Below are 20,723 nucleotides of genomic sequence, written 5' to 3' on the forward strand. Positions count from 1 at the left end.
ACACTGACTGAGTATCCTACAATTCAGTTATAACACTAACTACCTGGAGTTAGCACAGACCCCACAGGTTAAGGGCTCAGCCCCACCCACCCCTGCAGACACTGGTTACAAGTCCCAGGTTGTTATCTGTACTTCTGACCAGCTGGCTATAAAGAAAGAGTTCTTACAACCTCTTCTTCAAGTTCAACAATTTGCTGTAACGGCTCACAGAACTCAGAGAAACACTTAACATTTACCAGTTTATTATAAAGTATATAATAAAGGATACAGATGAACAGCCAAATGAAGAGTTAACATTGGGCAAGGTCTGGAAAGGTCTCGAGTGTGGGAGCTTCTGTCCCCGTGGAGTTGGAGTGTGCCACCCTCTGGCACATGGATGTGTGTTCACCAACCTGAAAGCTCTCTGAACCCACAGTTTAGGGATTTTTATGGAGGCTTCATCACATAGGTATGATTATTAACTCAATCTCCAGCCCCACTTCCCTCCCCAGTGGATGGGGGGTGAGGCTGAAAGCTCCAATCTTCTAATCATGCCTTGGTTTTTCTGGTTACTTAGCCCCCATCCTGAAGCTATCCAGGAACACACCAAGAGTCAACTCATTAGAACAAAAGACTATTGGGGCCAGCCAATAGTGTAGTGGTGTAGTGGTTAGGTTTGCGCGCTCCGCTTCAGTGGCCCAGGGTTCGTGGGTTCAGATCCCGGGCGCAGACCTACGCACTGCTCATCAAGCCATGCTATGGCGGTGTCCCGTATGCGAAGTGGAGGAGGATGGGCACAGATGTTGGCTCATGGCTAATCTTCCTCAGCAAAAAGAGGAAAATTGGCAACAGATGTTAGCTCAGGGCTGATCTTTCTCACCAAAAAAAAAAAGACTATTGCTCCTATCCCCCAGGAAATTCTAGGGGATTTAGGAGCTCTGTGTCAGGATCCAGGGTCAAAACCAAATATTAGAACAAAAAATGCTCCTAGCACCCCTATCACTCAGGAAATTACAAGAATTACAGGAACCAGGGGCAGAAACCAAATATATATTTCTTATTATGTCACAACTAGCAATAGCATGTTAGAATATATAATGAAAAATATAAAATGCGTAGAATTGAACTTAAAAGAAATATGCAAACTGTAAGACTTTATTGAGGATATGCAATATAAAATAGAGATGTAAATGGGAAGTCGGAACATATTCATGCGTGGGAAGACTCAATATTTTCCGAATAGTAATTTAGCCAAAATTAATGTACAAATTGAGTTTCAATGGAAATTTAAAAGGTATTGTTTTATTATTTGAAAAGTTATTTTCAAAGGTCATATGGAAAAGTAATGCCAATTAATAGAAAAGAAAATTTGGAAAGGCTTTCCCCACAAGATAGCAAAAAAAGTACTATAAAATTACAGCAATTAAAGTGGAGCTCTGAATAGGGATTATCAGCTAGCAGCTGAAGAAAATCAAATATAGAATCCATAAAGAAATGTTAGGGTGGTTTGATTATTATGTGGGGGGGGAAATACTAACTCACACCGTACACAAAAATAAAACATGATAAGTTAAGTGTTTATGAAAAACCATAAAAGTACTGAAAGAAAGATATTTGATACTAAAGTAGACAGCAAATGTATGACAAAGAGTTACAACTTTAATATCAACAAAGCTGGTGCATCAATAAGAGACAAAGGACATCAGCAGGCAGCAGTTCACAGAGGCAGGAGCACAGCACTGAGTATGAGAAATATCATTCATGTGTTAATCAGTGATTAGCAGTACACCTCATTATGAATCATATATAACAACTTTAATCATTCAGAAGAAGATAGAGATTGTATACTGTTTTTATTTTTACCTTGGTCATCTTGATTCTCATTTTCTTTTTGTTGTATAAGTTCTCTAAGAATCAAAAGGTTTGTCTTACGCTTTTTGGTACCCCCCATGACAGCTATGAGAGGTAGTTAATTTTTGAGAACTCCTCCAAAGGACTTTTGAAAACAATTCAAGTTTGTTAAGTGAGTGTTGTTGAACTTAACATGGTATTGTTGCTGCATTACTTAGTAATCCAAAAGGTTTTCTTAAATGGTTGACAAAATGGAAATGAAAAATACTGAAAGGTAATTTGTCAGTGCAGGAAACAAATCTTTTAAACACACACACAAACACACACACACACAGAGCTGTATAGTAGAATCATATGATACACTTAACTTACATGATTTCAACTGTGCTTTTTCAGTAAAAATAGAAAAGAGAAAAAAATTTAAACAGTGCAGAAGATTCTTTCTGCCATTCTACTGAAAAAGTGTATACATTATACAGTTATGCCTTTACACTTATGTAAAGGATTATTTTGACTATGTAATTTTTACCTTACGTACTTTAGGACCTAAATTTCAGTATGTGTATCTGAGTTTATATTGTATTTGAAATGTCAAAATAACTCTGCTCATTGAGTTTCTATTGTCAGATTTACCGTGCTCTTTAGTTCTGGATTTCCTTGACCACAAATAATTTGACACCACCTTATCTTCTGTTTTGTAGGCTACTGGATCAAGATCGGTCCCTATGCCGCTGTCAAATATATCAGTGCCAAAAACATCTGTTTCACGTGTGCCCTGCAATGTAGAAGGAATAAGTCCTGAATTAGAAAAGGTATTCATTAAAGAAAATAATGGGAAGGAGGAAGTGTCCAAGGTAAGATTACATGGCATGTTTGAATCCTTTTTTTTCTTTAATATTGTGAACTGTCTCAAAAGTCCTTTTTTTGGTAACAGCTTTATTAGATATAATTCATGTACTATACAGTTTACCCATTTAAAGTGTACAATTCAGTGGTTTTTAGCATATTCACAGAGTTGTGCAACCATCGCCGCAATCGATTTTATAACATTTTCATCACCCCAAAAAGAAACTCCATACCCTTTAGCAGTCTTCTCTCATTTCCTTCCAATGACCCCAGCCCTAGGCAGTACTAATCTACTTTCTCTGTCTATGGATGTGCCTATTCTAGATATTTAATATAAATGGAATCATGCAATACGTGGCCTTTTGTATTTGGCTTTTTTCACTTAGTATAATGTTTTTAAGGTTCACCTATGCTGTAACATGTATCAGTACTTCATTCTTTTTTTTTTCCCCCAAGAATCCTCAATTTTTTTAAGCTTTATTTATTTATTTTTTTAATTTTTTGTTTATTGCAGTAACATTGGTTTATAACATTGTATAAATTTCAGGTGTACATCATTATGCTTCTATTTCTGCATAGATTACATCATGTTCACCACCAAAATACTAATTACAACCCATCATCACACACATGTACCGAATTATTCCTTTCACCCTCCTCCCTCCCCCCTTCCCCTCTGGTAACCACCAATCCAATCTCTGTCCCTATGTGTTTGTTTATTGTTGTTATTATCTACTACTTAATGAAGGAAATCATATGGTATTTGACCTTCTCCCTCTGACTTATTTCACTTTGCATTATACCCTCAATGTCCATCCATGTTGTCACAAACGGCTGGATTTCATCGTTTCTTATGGCTGAGGAGTAGTCCATTGTGTATATATACCACATCATCTTTATCCATTCGTCCCTTGATGGGCACTTAGGTTGCTTCCAAGTCTTGGCTATTGAGAATAATGCTGCAATGAACACAGGGGTGCATGTGCCTTTACAAATTGGTGTTTTCAGGTTCTTTGGATAAATACCCAACAGTGGAATAGCTGGATCATATGGTAGTTCTATCCTTGATTTTTTGAGGAATCTCCATACTGTTTTCCATAGTGGCTGCACCAGTTTGCACTCCCACCAGCAGTGTATGAGAGTTCCCTTCTCTCCACATCCTCTCCAACACATGTTGTTTCCTGTCTTGTTAATTATAGCCATTCTGACAGGCATGAGGTGATATCTCATTGTAGTTTTGATTTGCATTTCCCTGATAGTTAGTGATTTTGAGTACTTCATTCTTTTTTATTGCCAAATAATACTCAATTGTAAGCATTTTGTTTATGCAGTCATCAGTTGACGAACCTTGATATTGTTTCTGCTTTTTGGCTGTTATGAATAATGCTGCTTTGAAATTTGTATACAAGTTTTCATGTGAACATGTTGTCATTTTTCTTGGGTATATACCTAGAAGTGGAATTGTTGGTATGGTAACTCTTTGTTTAACTTTTTGAGAAACTGCCAAACTTGTTTTCTGAAGTGGCTGCACCATTTTACATTCCCACCAGCTATGTGTGAAGGTTCCCATTTCTCCATCTTCATCAGCACTTGTAGTTATCTGTCTTTCTTATTATAGCCATCCTAGTGGGTGTAAAGTGGTATCATTATGGCGTTGATGTGCATTTCCTGATGGCTTATGATGTTAAGCATCTTTTCATGTGCTAATGGCCATGTGTATATCATCCTTGGAAAATTGTCTATTTGGGTCCTTTGCCCCATTTTAAAATTGGGTTGTCTTATTGAATTGTAAAAGTTCTTTATGAAGTTCTTTATTTTCTCAATAAAAGTCCCTTATTAGATATATGATTTGAAAATAAATCCCATTCTGTCGGTTGTCTTTTCACTTTTCACTTTCCTGATGATGTCCTTTGAAGCACATTTTTAATTTTGATAAAGTCTGATTTATTTTTTTTCTTTTGTTATTTGTACTTTTGGTATCATGTCTAAGAAACCACTGCTTAATCTGAGGTCACAATGATTTATTATTGTGTTTTCTTCCAATAGTTTTATAGTTTTAGCTTTCTCTTAATATTTAGGTCTTTGATCCTTTTTTTTTTTTTTGTGAGGAAGATTAGCCCTGAGCTAACATCCGATGCCAATCCTCCTCTTTTTTCTGAGGAAAATTGGTCCTGGGCTAACATCCGTGCCCATCTTCCTCTACTTTACATGGGATGCCGCCACAGCATGGCTTGGCAAGTGGTGCATTGGTGCACGCCCAGGATCTGAACCTGCGAACTTCAGGCCACCAAAGCAGAGTGTGCGCACTTAACTGCTACGCCACTGGACCGGCCCCCTCTTTGATCCATTTTGAATTAATCAGAAATATTTTATAAATTACCTCTGTCCCAGAAAAGAAATCTGGACACTATTGCATGTGAACCTATATTTGACCGCATTTTAAAGGTATACTCAACAAAAAAAACCATCAAGTAGCCTTGGCTTAATTATCTCTCTGGGTTTTTTTGGGAACTAAAATGATTTAATTTATGTCAAATGTGTATCTGATTCCTTCAAATAAGGTGTAGGTTTTAAAACTGATTGAAAGTTATCTCAAAATCCAAGCAATTCTATTCAATATTTATAAAATAAAAATAAACAAAACTGTCTTCCAACTCTCAGTATTGCTTAGCAGATAGGAGCATTATTCATAGTTTCCTGTATATCCTTCCTGATATGTTTGTGTGTGTATGCTGATATATAGTGAATCATTGTATGAACGGACCATAATTTGGAAGTTTCCTATTGATGAGCATTTAGATTGTTTTCAGGTTTTGTTATCATAAGCAGTGCTTTGGAAAACATTGTGTACTCTTGCAGGCGATTTCCCGGCAGTGAAATTGCTAGGTCAAAGCATTTGTGCATTTTAAATTTTGATGAATATTGCTAAAATTACTCTCCCAAAAGGTTGTGCCATTTTTACTCTTCCTAGACATTTCATGTTAAATTTTTATTTTATATTTATTATGCCATAAAGGAACCCTCTGGAAATTATGCTGTCTCTTAGCTATTTACCATTAAAATGTTTCCTTTATACATTAAGTAATGTTTAAGAAACAGTTAATGTAAGGAAGTGGAATTGGTCTAGTTTTTTGAGGATAAGATAATCAGTCACGTATTTGCTGATTCCTTAAGAACTTCAAAGCAAAACTATGCTAGAATATAAAACTTATTAACATAATTCTGTTTTTAAATAAGTCATATTCTAATTTCATAATAGCCATTTCAGAATTATTTTGGGGTAACCTACACACTTATAGCTAAAATATTAATCTTTAGAATTTTTGGATTTATGATTGTGTGCCTCAAAGTTTTAATAAATCAAAATGTCACCATTAGTAAATCTGCCGGTAGCTAAAAAAAGAAAATTTTCCTGTTATCGGTGTTCTAAGCCTTGATATTTCTCATTGTTATTTTGTGTGAGTATGTAAATTTCTAAAATCTGTTTTGTTATTCTAATTCTTCTAACCTCCCTCCCCGCAAAAAGAAAAGTTGGTTAAGGAAATTGATATATATTATCCAGTTACAGATTAAGAAATGGGAATACAGGAGGATTGTGTTTTTCAGATAGTACATGAATGAAAGATAAGTAAATTCTTCAACTTTTTTTAGCTATAAATTGATATATTGTTCTTTTACTGATTACCAATATTGACACTTTTATTAAAGTAAAATTTTTCTTGACTTAAATATCTAAGTTTTAAGAAATACCTCTGTCATGAAGCCCTCAAATGTATTTTTCAAAGTGGTCTCTCTTTGTGTGTTGCCCTGAGATCCTCACACATCTTATACCGTCATACGATTTTGTCCAAAAAAAAACTGCGCCAATGATTTATTCTGTTTGTTCCAAGATTTAGTGCAGAGTTGTAAATGAAATCTAAATTTAGTTAAGTAAAAGAAAAACTTTTTAAATAATACAATAAAGTAACATTTTCTTAGCATTTGACCAAGTAAATTAATATTCCTTTGGAAATATTTCTTTACTACATTGGAAAGTTTTACTTTTTTAATTTGTTTACGAAATGAGCTAATATTTATGTAATTGAATATTCTCTTTAGAATATAGTAGTTATTGTCAGATTGTGAAGATCATATAGTTTTGGTTTAGCAGCATTGCATAGATACAAAGTTTTTTATTCCAGTAGTTAAAGGTTTCTGCCCTCACTTAACTTGTTTGTTATAGAAAAAATTGAGACATTTTGAATCTTGCCTAATTTTATCTTACTCCATTTTCCCTCTGACAGTGTTTCCAAAAACTCGCAAATGACAAAGCTCAGAGTGAGAGCAATAAAAAGTGAAAATAAGTTGGAAATACACTGAGTGTATTGGTTCTTTTTCCTAGCATTGCAGTCTTGTCTATGTAATGACAAAAAATATTTTAAATGATTAATATATAGAATTTTGTTTACTTTGTTAGCACACAGATGAGGAAAATAAGGAAGATCTATCTTCAAAGCGGAAGCAGAGTAGAGAGAGTTCACTACAGCGGAAGCTCTGATCCCGTTTAGTAATCCATATCACCTGGAGCTCTAAACTATAGGTTCTTTATTTGTAAAGACATTGGACTAATGAGCTCTGAGGTCTTCTCAGGTCCAAACTACGTGATTCTATGATTATAGTTTCATTTCTATTTCTTGTTTTTGCCACTCAGAACAATGCATAGAACTAAGCAAAGTTATGAGTAGTCCTACTCAGGTGGATGCCAAATTAGTAGAATTGTTCTGAGTTATGTTAATGTCCTCCACTGAGTACTAACAGAATAAACCTCTTTATTAGAAATTCTGGGTAATTTGCAAAGGAAATAGAAAACATGGTTCTGTTCCTGGCTCTAAAAAACTAAAATAAGAAAGAATGAACAAACAAAAAAATTCGTACCTGTAAATATGAGATTTCACTTTTCTTACTAGCAAGTCAAAGTGATTTCTTGAACAGTTTGATTAATTCATTCAGCAAGTGTTTATTGAATGTCTGCTATATGCCAGACCCAGTGCTGCACATTAGAGGTATAGTGTTAAACGAAACCCCTGTCCTTGAGGAGTGTTAGGGGAAATGTTAACCTACAGTTACATACAGAGAGCTGTGGAATTTTTAAGACAATTTATCCTTAGTATTTTTAAACCTAACTACTTTGGAATTTGAAAGAAATTTTTCATTCAATGAAGGTAACATGCAGAAATTTAAGACACAAGATTGGTATCTTTATTCTCTGAAGAATCAGTTATGGTGATGATAGTAATATGAAATCAAAGGAAATGCCATGTGCTTTCTATGTGAATCGAATGTTTGCATTGTCATTCACATGTTTGATGGTTGTTCCTTTTACAGCCTTTGGATATACCAGATGGTCGAAGAGCCCCACTCCCTGCTCACTACCGGAGCAGTAGCACTCGCAGCATTGACACTCAGACCCCGTCTGTCCAGGAACGCAGCAGTAGCTGCAGCAGTCATTCACCCTGTGTCTCCCCATTTTGTCCCCCGGAATCCCAGGATGGTAGTCCTTGCTCAACAGAAGATTTACTCTATGATCGTGATAAAGGTGAGAATGAAATCATCCACTTAGATAGACGGTTTGTTATAGGGCCTTGCTCATTATACTTTCTCTGTCTTAGACCATTACATCACTTTTTTTCTTTTGTTGAATGGTGGGATTGTAAAGGATTGGTTAATCTAGGTTTGTTTGTTCATTGGTTTCACGTACCCCCTTCTTTGTGACTCTCAGAAACATCTTCCATAAATGTGTCAGAGAAGCACAGCGCATGATTCTAACAGCTAATGAAAGCTATAAAATGGAATGTGTACAGCTTCACATCATATAACATGCAGGTTTTTTTCCTTGATATTGTCCAGAGCTAGTGATGGTTAATGGTAGAGTTTCTATTTCTCATGCCTAAAGTTATATTTTGTAATCAGATTGATTTAGGAGGAAATAATTTCTAAAAATTCTATTGGAAGAATTAGTATATTTGTAAACGAGTAAAGTTTAATAAGTACCTATAGGACATCAGGGATTGTATTATGGTATGTAGATGAATTATTAACTAGCACTAATAAAAGGGCAGAACTTCTGAGATTTGTTTTTGCCTGTCAGGCCCAAACTGTCTCCCTGTGTTCTCCTGCGCCTGTGTCAGGACTTGGCTACCACTGTTCACTCTCTTTCAGTTTCTGGTCCCCTCAGACCTAGATGCAGAAGGCAACAAAGACTGCCCAGCTTCCACTTCCCTAGCTACTTTCAAAGAAACACTGAACTTATAACACATTTACTGCTTCTCACCATAGAGAAATGGATCATAGGCAACAAAAATTTAAAATCATAGAAAAGTTAAAGTTTACAGAATCTTATAGGATTTTTATGATTCTTGTCCTAATTTGACCCCCACTCCCCTTAATTTGTTTTATTTTGAGGTATTATTACATGTAAAATGTCCAGATTCTGCTCAGCCCAATGAATTTTTACATATATATGCACTCATGAAACCACTACCTAGATGGAATATAGAACATTTTTAGCACCCCAGAAGGCTCCCTCGGCCCCCTTCCCCTCTCCACATGGAAGTAGCCACTGTTCTACCTTCCATCACCATAATCTAGTTTTTCCCTATTATTGGATTTCATGGAAATGGAATGGTATAGTATGTATTCTTTTGTGTCTGGCTTCTTTCACTCATCATTAGGCCTAACTCTCTGCTGAGATGTTAAATGGAAGCTGCTTTGGACTTTGTCCTCTGCTTTTATTTCTGTGGGTGGATCTCAACAGTTCTCCCCTTTCTTTTCACCCTTTCATTATTGAAAGCCTTGTGAACTCCCTTCCTCCATTAAGGATGCATTGAAGGCAGTCCTTAGTCATGTCTTTGCTTCAAGTGGGAAGTCTGCATTTTGTAGATGTCAGACTAGGAAACTTTCATTTCACCGAGGCATCCTACCTGAGCAAACACCTTTAATCGCTTCCAGGCAACATTTTGACTATGGATGTTTCACAGTTGTTAATAAGAAAACACCTTGCTTCTAGTAGGAGTCTTTGTTTTGAAGGTAAATGGAAACGTTAAATAATAGTTGCTTGTTTTAGGCTACATAGGTAGTAAATGGTGAAACAAGTCTGTCTGACTGATTCCAAAACCCATGTTCTTTGTTATACCAGTAGAAAGGATAAGTGCAGTTCAAGTTGACTACTTTTGCTACTTATTAGCACTTGTAATAGGGTTAAAATGAGAAGTAAAAATAACAGTGATGGTAAGACTAGGTAATTAATTCTGGAGTTTTGTCTTCTTTCTGAGTTTAATACTGTGGATTTTTGAGAGAAGCTGAACCAAAAAGGAAATGTATTAGGAAAATGATAGATGAGTTCTATTTTGGTTAACTAGTTGTGAGATTGCCTTCAGGGCCTCTAAGTGACTGTATTCGATGAGGCAGCTAAATATGTGGTTTCTGCAGTTCGGAAGAGGTACTCGCTCAGATTCTAAGTTTAAAACAGTATATGTTCTTTAATGTCTCTTTTTGCAAAGATTATAATGTTTTATTATGAGAAGGTATATTCTTGTCACTTTCCTGCAAGGGGTTTTGCAGGAGACTTTATAAGACCAAAGTTTAGAGCAGCGCTAACGTTGACACACAGGAATACATTTAAGTCCTGTAAAGTTTGGGGCATAAAACTTGTATTAATTCCCAAGGATTCAATAAATGGTAGCTGGTGCTATAAAAATAATCATCACACAGGGGCCAGCCCGGTGGCGCAAGCAGTTAAGTGCACACGCTCCGCTGCGGTGGCCCGGGGTTCGCTGGTTTGGATCCCGGGCGCGCACCAACACACCGCTTGTTGAGCCATGCAGTGGCGGTGTCCCATATAAAGTAGAGGAGGATTGGCATCGGATGTTAGCTCAGGGCTGGTCTTCCTCAAAAAAAAAAAATAAATAAGTAAAAAAAAAAATCATCATTATTATTACTTGTTAGTTCCCCAGTGCCTTCAGGAAAAATAGGAACTATTTACTTTTCCTCTACAACTTAGCCAAAACCTCCCTCTCTGGCCTAATTTCTACCAGTTATCTAATAATCTGAATTCTTTTTTTTTCCAGGTTTATTGAGATGTAATTGACATGTAACATTGTGTAAGTTTAAGGTGTACAATATGATGATTTAATACAGGTATATGTTGTGGAATGTTTACCACAATAAGATTAGTTAACACATCCTTCACCTCACATAATTACCATTTTGTTGTTGTTATTGTTATGGTGAGAACGTTAAAGCTCTACTCTCATAGCAACTTTCAAGTATTCAATACAGTATTGTTAACTGCAGTCACCATGCTGTACCTTAGATCCCCAGAGCTTATTCATCTTATAACTGAAAGTTTTTACCCTTGACCAACATCTCCCCATTTCCTCAGCCCCTGGCAACCATTGTTTCTATGAGTTTCATATTTTTAAGATTCCACTTATGAGTTAGATCATGCAGTATTTTTATGTGTCTAACTTATTTCACTTAGCATAATGCCCTCAAGGTCCAGCCATGTTGTTGCAAATAGCAGGATTTCCTTCTTTTTTATGACTGAATAATATTCCACTGTATAAATACACCACATTTTCTTTACCCATTCATCTGTCAGTGGACACTTAGGTTGTTGTTTCCATGTTTTGGCTATTGTCAGTAATGCTGCAGTGAACATGGGAGTGCAGGTATCTCTTCAAGATAGTGTAATTATCTGAATTCTGACCATTTCTTAGACAAGTTTTCCTAAAGCTTTGCCTTTTTTTGTGTATTTTCCTCTATGCGCTTTTATTCTTCCAGACCAGACATCCACCTGCATAACACAAATGTCTTTTCTTTCTTCTGTTCCTCTTGTTTTTTGGGTTTTTTTTTTTTTTAATGTAAAATGAAAACATTGGTCCAGATTATCTCTAAGGTCAATCGTTTTTATCCTAATAGTTAAAAAAATATTTCTTAATAAAATAGGATGATAATACCTATCTCCTATTGTTATTGGAGTTAAATGAGATATTGTAGCAAAGTGCTTAGCACAACTCTTGGTACATAGTAAACACTCAATAAATAGTATGGGCTGTCGCTAATAGTGATTTTTTTAAAAATCTCTTTAGAAATTATGGAGATCTCAGAATTATTTAAGACATTTTTCTGTTTTCTACAAGACTGCCTCAGTTTGGGAATTATGACCTCATGACGTGAGTTTCTTAACATATCTACCATATTTAGGCATGGTAAATATGGTAATGCTTTGAGGCATTACTTTGTGATTAAGATCAAGTTGATGTTACTATTCCCTGAAAAAACAGGTGACCTTCTATTAGAATGTGAAGTTTCTAGTTCTCAAAGAAATCAACTACCATCTTTGTGAAGAGGAAATTAAAATAGTATCTTTCTCTCTTATATATGTATATATATGTGTATGTAGACACATATATGTATGTATGTTATGTTTGGGAGTGGAGGTTTGTGTATTTCAACTGAGTTTATACTTCTAGTTTATTTAAGAAACATTTGTTGAGCATCCACTGTATGTCAGGTACTCTACTAGAGAATGGGGAAATAGAGATGAATAAGATGTGATACCTGTTTTTAAGGAATTTATAGTCTAGTAGAGAGTAAGAGTAATGTAAAGTAATACACTTTTGTACAAGTATGTTCAGAATACTAAAAGTACAAAGGAGGGAGTTGTCAGTTTCAGTTTCTGAAACTTACATGTGTTAAGTAATTCAAACTATAGAATAGTCTCTGACTCGTTACTCCCCTATGTACAGTCCAAATTCTGTTTTTTTAAGATACTAATTCTATCTTATAATTTGCATTTTTCCACAATAAAGCATAAATTTGTCTTTTGTCTCTCTATACTTATTTTCAGCAAAGAAAAAAATGGAAACTATAGATTTCTAACAGGTTTGCATCATCAACTATGAAAACAGAATTAATACTCTAATTTTGTAGTCAACTAGCATCGATTTGGAGTACCCACCTATTCTGCATTTACGGTAGAGAAATTTGTTCTTTAGTAGAATAGCTAGTTAGACATCCGTAGGCACCTGGATAGGCGTAAACAGGACGGGAGAGGGATAGCCATTGTGAATATATGCTCTAATGAGAGAGATGCTGGTGAGCTGATGATTTTTCTAGTACTTGTCTGTCATATACTTATCCTTTTCCTGACTTTGCTAACATTATTTCTGCCTATTCCTAACATCTATTCTTCTCCATGAATCATGTATAATTTGAGACCTATAAAATAATTTTAGTTGATTAGCATATTGGTTTTTTCTTTGGCAATGGCAATGCCAGGACAAAAACACTCTGACTATTGAAAAAGGTCCAGCCACTAAGAGACTATTTTCAGATTTGGGGTTTTTTTTTGCCAGGTTTTTCCAATGACCTAAAGACTGAAGACAGCTTGGTCACATGTGTAATATTGCCAGGCTAACTAACCTAGTAGCAGCCGCAGTTCCTCCATTATGGTCTGTGTGGAGAATTCAGGGATCCAGAATAAGAGCTCTTATCTTAACATCTTCAGAATATACCCTAAGAGTTAGCCTAAATTCTTCCACATTATCATGCCCAAAATGCAAGGGAGAAAAATAGTCATTTATATAATACAGATGGCAGCCTCAAATATTAGTTCTTTTAGCAGCTCTGCCAGGGTTCCTTGATGGTAGCCAAACTGGTGCTGGGCAAGCCACAAAATCTAGACTTGAGTCTGCCTCTTATAGTTGATCTTTGTCACAATTCACTTAGGCAGTTATATAAAATTCTGCAATTTTGCAAGATATCGTGGTGGAAACATTGATTATTCTAATCATGAAGTCAACTGAACCATTCTACTCAGGCCAACTACCAAGAGTTATATTCCAAGAGTCTATAAATTGGTTACTTGGAACTTAAACTATATTTTCCCACAGGAACAATGTATGTTATGTGGATAGAGTTTCTCAAGGCCAATGCACATAAGCCTACTTAACTCATACTATGATTTAACTCATAAATATTAATATTTCTAAACTTTAGGTCTCAGGACTGAGCAGCCCTTAGTCACAGGAGAGAAGGAAAAAAAGTGTTATCTTATCTTTTCAGGGTCTAGGGCTGACCCTAGGCAGACTTTTGAAAAAGACTCTTTTTGACATCTTCTTATTCCTTTCTACATACTTTTTAACTCTGCTTACATTTATCTCTAGGGCTCTCTTTCTTAACGTTTTTGACCTTTGCCCTTACCATACTTTTACCCTCTGTCTTCTAGATAGCCTAAGCAGCCAAGATTTTGTGGCACTTTTCTTTTTGGAGTTTATATTATGGAATAGATATGTTGGATGTACTTCTTTTAGCCACCATACCTTGAAAAATCACTGCTTTTAAGCCTGAATCTGTTCCTCTGTCAAAAGGTTCTTCCCGTACGGTGCTAGGATGCTTATTATCCTAGAAGAACCTCTTGGTGGTGAATTACAGTGTAGGGATAGTGTTCCAACAAAGGAATTATTCTATAGGTTAAAACTAATCTGCTCTAGAATTATGTCCCTAAGGTCATCTTCCCTGTTTCCCTTTTTCAAGATAACATCTAAAATTACATATATTCAAATTTATACAATGTTATAAACCAAGGTTACTGCAATAAATAAAAAATTAAAAAAATAAATAAAAAATAAATAAAATTACATATATTCCCATTGTCTGACAGCACTTAAGAAGCATCCAGTAAATGCCTTTTTCTCAACTCTTTTGGAAAATGTTCACAATTGTACTAATGGCAAATGCTGTGCTAGCTCTCTGTGGATGAGTTACTATTCATAATGTAAAACTAATTAATAAGTATACAACTCAGTTCTAGCAGTTACAACCCAGATTCTAGAATAGAAGCAAACCAAAATTTATTAACATGCCTGCATGTATATTTCACTTAATCTCCTGTTACCTGTTTACCAGAATGTAAGCTCCAGCAAAGCAGGTAACTTTATTTTGCTCATTGCTTTATCCTTAGCAAATAAAGTAATACCTAGCATAGAGCTGTGCTTAGTGGAGATTTTTTGAGTATTCCTTTAAGACCTTTCTTCATAGTATATCCAATTTTTTAAGGATATATTTTTATAGCTGTGTTGAAAACATCAGTATCTTTTTCTTTAAGTTGTTAAATTGTGTGTGTTATGCTTTTGAATGTTCAGGAAGATTGTGATAATCTCACTCTCCCCAGCCGCCCACCCCACCATCACCAAAAAAAAAAAAGACAAAGAGTAGCCAAACTAAGATTATGCTAACTTAGTGATAGGCCTTTGGTGGGAAAGAAGCCATGAAGTTCGAATTTCTTGTTGAAATTAGGGGAAAGAAAGTAACTTTGCTAAAACCTATCTCATCTTCCACTCTGGTCATGACTGGGGAGAAAATAGGGTATCAACCAGGCTAGAGGAAAAGGGGTTTTGTTAAATGTTAACTTTTTTCTCCCCGTTATCTTTTCTGTTCCTCTAAGAAGAAATATCGACACACAGAAGCCACTCCTTACACTGTATCTCCTTGTGAGACTAACAGAAGGCGGACCCAGTGAAGCTGTTACCTGAGCTGTAGGACTTTAGTTAGAAGCATAGAATGTTAGATTGGAAGGAACTTGATCATCTAGTCACCTCCTCATGTCGCTAATGAGGACACTAGAGTTGAAATAGATCAAAACTTAGGCAGATAGCATAATAGGAATGAATTCCGACTCTGGTGCAGTCAGGTTGAATCCCTGCTTTGCCACTTACTACTTGTGTGTCCTTGGGCAAGTTACTTAACCTCTCTGTATCTCAGTTTCCTCACCTGTAAATTAAAGATAATGAAGGTACCTACCTCATAGGGTTATTAGGATGATTAAATGTGCTCTGGTGATTTTGCTTTGGTTATCTCCTGTAATATTACCACGACCCTATGAGTAGGGACATTGTCATTATTTTAAGAATGGGGAAGGGCTGGCCCCGTGGCTTAGCGGTTGGGTGCGTCCACTCCGCTACTGGCGGCCCAGGTTCGGATCCCGAGGGCGCACTGGCACACCGCTTGTCTGGCCATGCTGAGGCCATGTCCCACATACAGCAACTAGAAGGATGTGCAAGTATGATATACAGCTGTCTACTGGGGCTTTGGGGAGAAAAAGGGAAAAAAAGGAGGAGGATTGGCAATAGATGTTAGCTCAGGGCCAGTCTTCCTCAGCAAAAAGAGGAGGATTGGCATGGATGTTAGCTCAGGGCTGATCTTCCTCACACACACAAAAAAAAAGGAACGAGGAATCTGAGGCTTACAGAAATGAAGTAACTTGCCTAAATGCTGTGGAGTCCAAATGCCAACAAAGATCTTCGGTAGGAACTTCATGCTACTTGCTGCCTTTGTAGGAGGAATGGCCTTCATATAGGCATTCGGCTGTGAAAGGGCCTGGTGTGTGGAGAATGGTAAGAAACTGTGTGGCTGGAGCACAGGGGTGATGGTGGGGAGTAGAAAGCAGTGAGAGTGGAGAGGTAGAGGCCACTGTTTCATAAGGGGCCTTGTGGGCGTTGCTAAGAGAAATGAAGAGCCAAGCAAAGATCTTTTCTCAGCTAAAGGACATGACCAGCTTTGTTTTTAAGGACCGTAACTCAGGTGGAACTATGGAAGTGGAGAGACAGCAGGAAGACAAAATGAGATGCCATTTTAATGCTCGAGTCCTCTGGTCTCCAAACTTGATTTATTACACGCCTTTTTCAGCGTTTAATAATCTGCACTCCTAATTTTCTTAGTCTGCACCCCTAATATTAAAGTTTTTATATTTCTTTTTTTTTTTAAAGATTTTATTTATTTATTTTTCCCCCAAAGCCCCGGTAGATAGTTGTATGTCGTAGTTGCACATCCATTCTAGTTGCTGTATGTGGGACGCGGCCTCAGCATGGCCGGAGAAGCGGCGCGTCGGTGCTCGCCCGGGATCCGAACCCGGGCCGCCAGCAGCGGAGCGCGCGCACTTAACCGCCAAGCCACGGGGCCGGCCCTAAAGTTTTTATATTTTTAAATTATATATGTGTATAATTCAGTCCACAAATATGTGCTAGTAAAGCTTACTTTCATATTTTTAAAGATAGAAGGTATGTATAAACGTTCTATTTTCCTCCTTCATGTCAGCAGATTGTTTTGTGTACTTCAATTGGGACGCCACAGGTGTAAGGCAAAGATGAGGACGGGTAGCAAGGGCAGAGGAATCGGAGGGTAGGGACTGAAGAAGAATCAGGAGCATTTAGTGTCTGATTAGATATACGAGGTGAGGGAGGCAAAAGAAGATGAGGATAAAGGCAAAGATCTAACAAAATTCTAGCTCGGGGAGATGTGGACAGTGATTACTCTGTTAATAAGGCAGTGACTATCAGAGAAGGAGCAGGCTGTAAGGTGAATATAGTGAGTTTAAGGTTCTATGTTGGTTTCTGCTTGAACATGTTATAATACTATTATTTCCCTTTAGCAAGAATTGAAAAAAAAAAAAAGGAAATGTTGAGTTTTACCTAATACAATAAGTAAACATTTATAGCATTTTGCTTTGTCTTCTATTTTGCACATAGTTAAGTGCTCAGTAAATATTTAGGTGAGCATTTAAAATTATAATGAAACTTTTATTAGAAGTGTTCATTTTTTTCCCCCATAGGATACTTTAGAAGCAGTTTAATATGAACAGTGTGTTTTGGTTTTTTGAAAACTGATGTCCCTGGAAATTTTTTCTTTTAAAAAGCTCAAGAATATAAAAACTAAGATTCTATCAAAATGATTTTCCTGAGATCCTTAATTATGTTACTTTTCAAGATATAAAATATTCTATGTAATCTGAAATTTATTATCAGTTTAGTTTTACCATTGTGATTTATATTTATAAGAGGCATGATTTTAGTCTGTAAATTAGTTTGAGGACTGTCTTCAACAAAGTGATTTGCGTTCATCTTTGCCATGTCAGATAAATTCAGAGGTGTTCACACTGATGGAAGATTCAGAGTGAGTAGTTAGCATATCAGTGACTCCAAGTCAGACTGGGAGACAGCAGTAAGCAGTGTTGTTTGCATGTCAGGATTATATTTGTGGAAGAAGCATTGTACTTATTGTGAGTACGCAAAAAACAAAGGAGCAACTATAATTTGTTTGCTTAATTTGTAAATACATATCAATTCAGTGAATACTTATGGAATGATAAGTGATTAAAATATAAAAGACCTTCCACATATGACAAATATTTAATTAATGGGCCTATCATTTGGAATGTAAGTTCAGTCCCAGTTATTCAAAACACAATCTTATTTGAAACAAAGTTCAAAAAATATAAGTAGCAACGGTTATGATGTTATTTTTTCCTTCTTACCCTTTGTTGAATGCTAGTCTAAGGGAGATCTTAGCTATAGCTGTCTTATTTTACTAAAATTCTGTAACCTTCTCATAAAGGGTTGGCTTTGAAATTTTAGATAAACCTTAGAGACTATTTGTAAAAGCCAAATGTTCTCCTTACTTGTTCACAATTCGATCTTGGAGTTAACTGAAAATGCAGGCTTTTCAATACAACTGGTAATGCCAACTAGTTCCAAAAGTTTGTTGCCAAGAAATTCTATACAATTGTGTCTTTCTCATGATTTCATTAGGCCATCAAACCACACTACAGCTGACAATTTCATTTCCTGAAGCAAAAGAATTTTGATACTAGAGTAGTAATTCTCTTTAGATCCTATTTAGTCAATCATATATCTAATCTAACTCTATTGGCTAACTTTTAATTATGCTCTTTGTACATTGAGTATAGTGTTGGTTGAACTCTATACTCACTTTCCCAGCCTGTTATTCTAGCTGGAAAAGATAGAATAAGAATTACATTCTAGTAGTTATTGCTGCACATATTATAAAAATATTTTCTGTGTAGAGGAATCTATAGAATCTGCATGCTTTAGGCATTGATTTTAATTTCAGGATGATAGATCTCTATATGGTAAAGAGCTCATGAATTGGCAGCATTCATGCTAGGCAGTTATGAACTGGAGAATCTTACTCCAAGTATTACTCTACCTCCCTACCAGACACAAAATCTTATCTTTATGTACCTGAATAAAGTTAGAGTGTGCAGATCTATTAAAAATGACATTTCTGTTACTCTTGTCTGCCGAGAGAGTGGAAAAGGCATTTAATTTCTGAATGGTTCACTTGAACTTGCAAATTAGGAATGATGTGTTGTTTCTACTATTATAGTAATATTTATTGAGAGCTTATTGTGTTTCAGGCACTATCCTAATCTTTTTACACCCATTGTTCACAGCTATCATATCAGTAGTTATTCCCATTTTACAGATCAAAAGACAAGGGATCAAACTTTTCCTAGGCTGTGCAGTTAGACCTAAGTAGAAATCAGGTGGCCTGACTCCAAACCAGTGTTTTAACATTTTCATAATTGATTCTTTTTTTTTTTTTTTTTTTTTTGTGAGGAAGATCAGCCCTGAGCTAACATCCATGCTAATCCTCCTCTTTTCTTGGTGAGGAAGACCGGCTCTGAGCTAGCATCTATTGCCAATCCTCCTCCTTTTTTTTTCCCCAAAGCCCCAGTAGATAGTTGTATGTCATAGCTGCACATCCTTCTAGTTGCTGTATGTGGGACGCGGCCTCAGCATGGCCGGAGAAGCAGTGCATCAGTACGCTCCCGGGATCCGAACCCGGGCCGCCAGTAGCAGAGCGCGTGCACTTAACCACTAAGCCATGGGGCTGGCCCTCATAATTGATTCTTAAATTTGGCTGCACTTCATTTGGGAGCTTTACCAAAAAAAAAAAAACGTGCCTGGGAGGAGCCCCAGACTAATTAAACCAGAATCTCTTAGGGATGAGGTCTGGACATTGGTATTTATTGGTATTTTTAAAACATCTTCTGATGAGTCTAATGTGAAACCAGAGTTAAGAACCACTGCTCTGTAATTATATTGCTTCTTTTAGAATTAATTTCACTTAATTTGGTAAAGTAATCTGATAGTAGGAGATAAAGCACATCTGAAGATTTACATAAATGAATCAACTTAGTATATATGATTTTTTATCCTGGAATTGTGGGCCATGCAACTTAACATACCAGAAATAACAAAGGCCATTTATAAGGAGAAATTCAGAAAATTCTTAAGCTATAAAAGTATGTGTAGTTTGGGCTGGCCCTTTTCCTCAGCAAAAAGAGGAGGATTAGCATGGATGTTAGCTCAGGGCTGACCTTCCTCACACACACAAAAAAAAAGTATGTGTAGTTTAATGAATATTGTTCTGTATGGAATTCCAAGCTTTAATAATGTCTCTAATTTTTCCAAGCTTTAATTCATTATCATGTTTTTAAAAATATTTGACAAGCTACTTGTATTTTAATGGTAATGGTACCATATGTTTGATATAAGTATGATCTGTTATAATAAGATAGCCAATAAAATATTTCCATACTCTCGAGTTTCAAAGTTGGGTGGTTCTAAGTATAGATGAGACTGTTATGAATGCAGACAGATAGGTAAATAATCATATTCATTGCATTTAATTTTATAAATTGACATTGGCTATGATGTTATAGGAACATAAAGTAACGTTTAACTTAATCTCAATTACATGTTTAGTTATCATCCTACTGTAGGATAGCAGAAGAGAAAATTGATCATGCTTGTGAACAAAAAGGATTGAATTAAGATTACCAAGAGACTTTTCATCTTGAATCTCCTGAGCAGGCTTGCTCACCTCACATTTATAATGTTCTGTTACTAAAATGTGGTTATTAAATTCAACACGGAGTTCTGAGTGAATAAGTTAGACATCCAAGTCTGGAATAAGTAGAATAGGTTGTTCATGTTCATGTAGGTTTTTTTTAAAGCATGCCATTTTGTAAAGCAAAAAAACATTTTGGTACAGTGTTCCTTCTTTGCATGTTAGTACTATTTAAAAAATCACAGAATTTTAAGTTAGGAGTGGCAATTTCTTTAGTTATATAGAAATTCATGGAGGCAGTTGTATTCAAGGTTATACAACTGTACAACTAGTGACAAGCTAAAACCACAGAT

General features: G+C 36.0%; 1 protein-coding gene across 2 annotated transcripts in view; it reads left to right on the forward strand.

Moving 5' to 3' along the window:
* Window positions 1–20,723, forward strand: part of GLCCI1 (glucocorticoid induced 1) — a 110,882-nt gene that overhangs the window by 83,560 nt on the left and 6,599 nt on the right. For both annotated transcript variants that reach the window (XM_058526047.1, XM_058526057.1), the window contains exons 5-6: window positions 2,532–2,684; window positions 8,041–8,251. In XM_058526047.1, coding sequence (XP_058382030.1) covers window positions 2,532–2,684; window positions 8,041–8,251 — 364 coding nt within the window. The remainder of the gene's footprint in view (window positions 1–2,531; window positions 2,685–8,040; window positions 8,252–20,723) is intronic.

This window comes from Diceros bicornis, chromosome 3 (genome assembly GCF_020826845.1).
Source record: "Diceros bicornis minor isolate mBicDic1 chromosome 3, mDicBic1.mat.cur, whole genome shotgun sequence".
NCBI classification, from domain to species: Eukaryota; Metazoa; Chordata; class Mammalia; order Perissodactyla; family Rhinocerotidae; genus Diceros; species Diceros bicornis.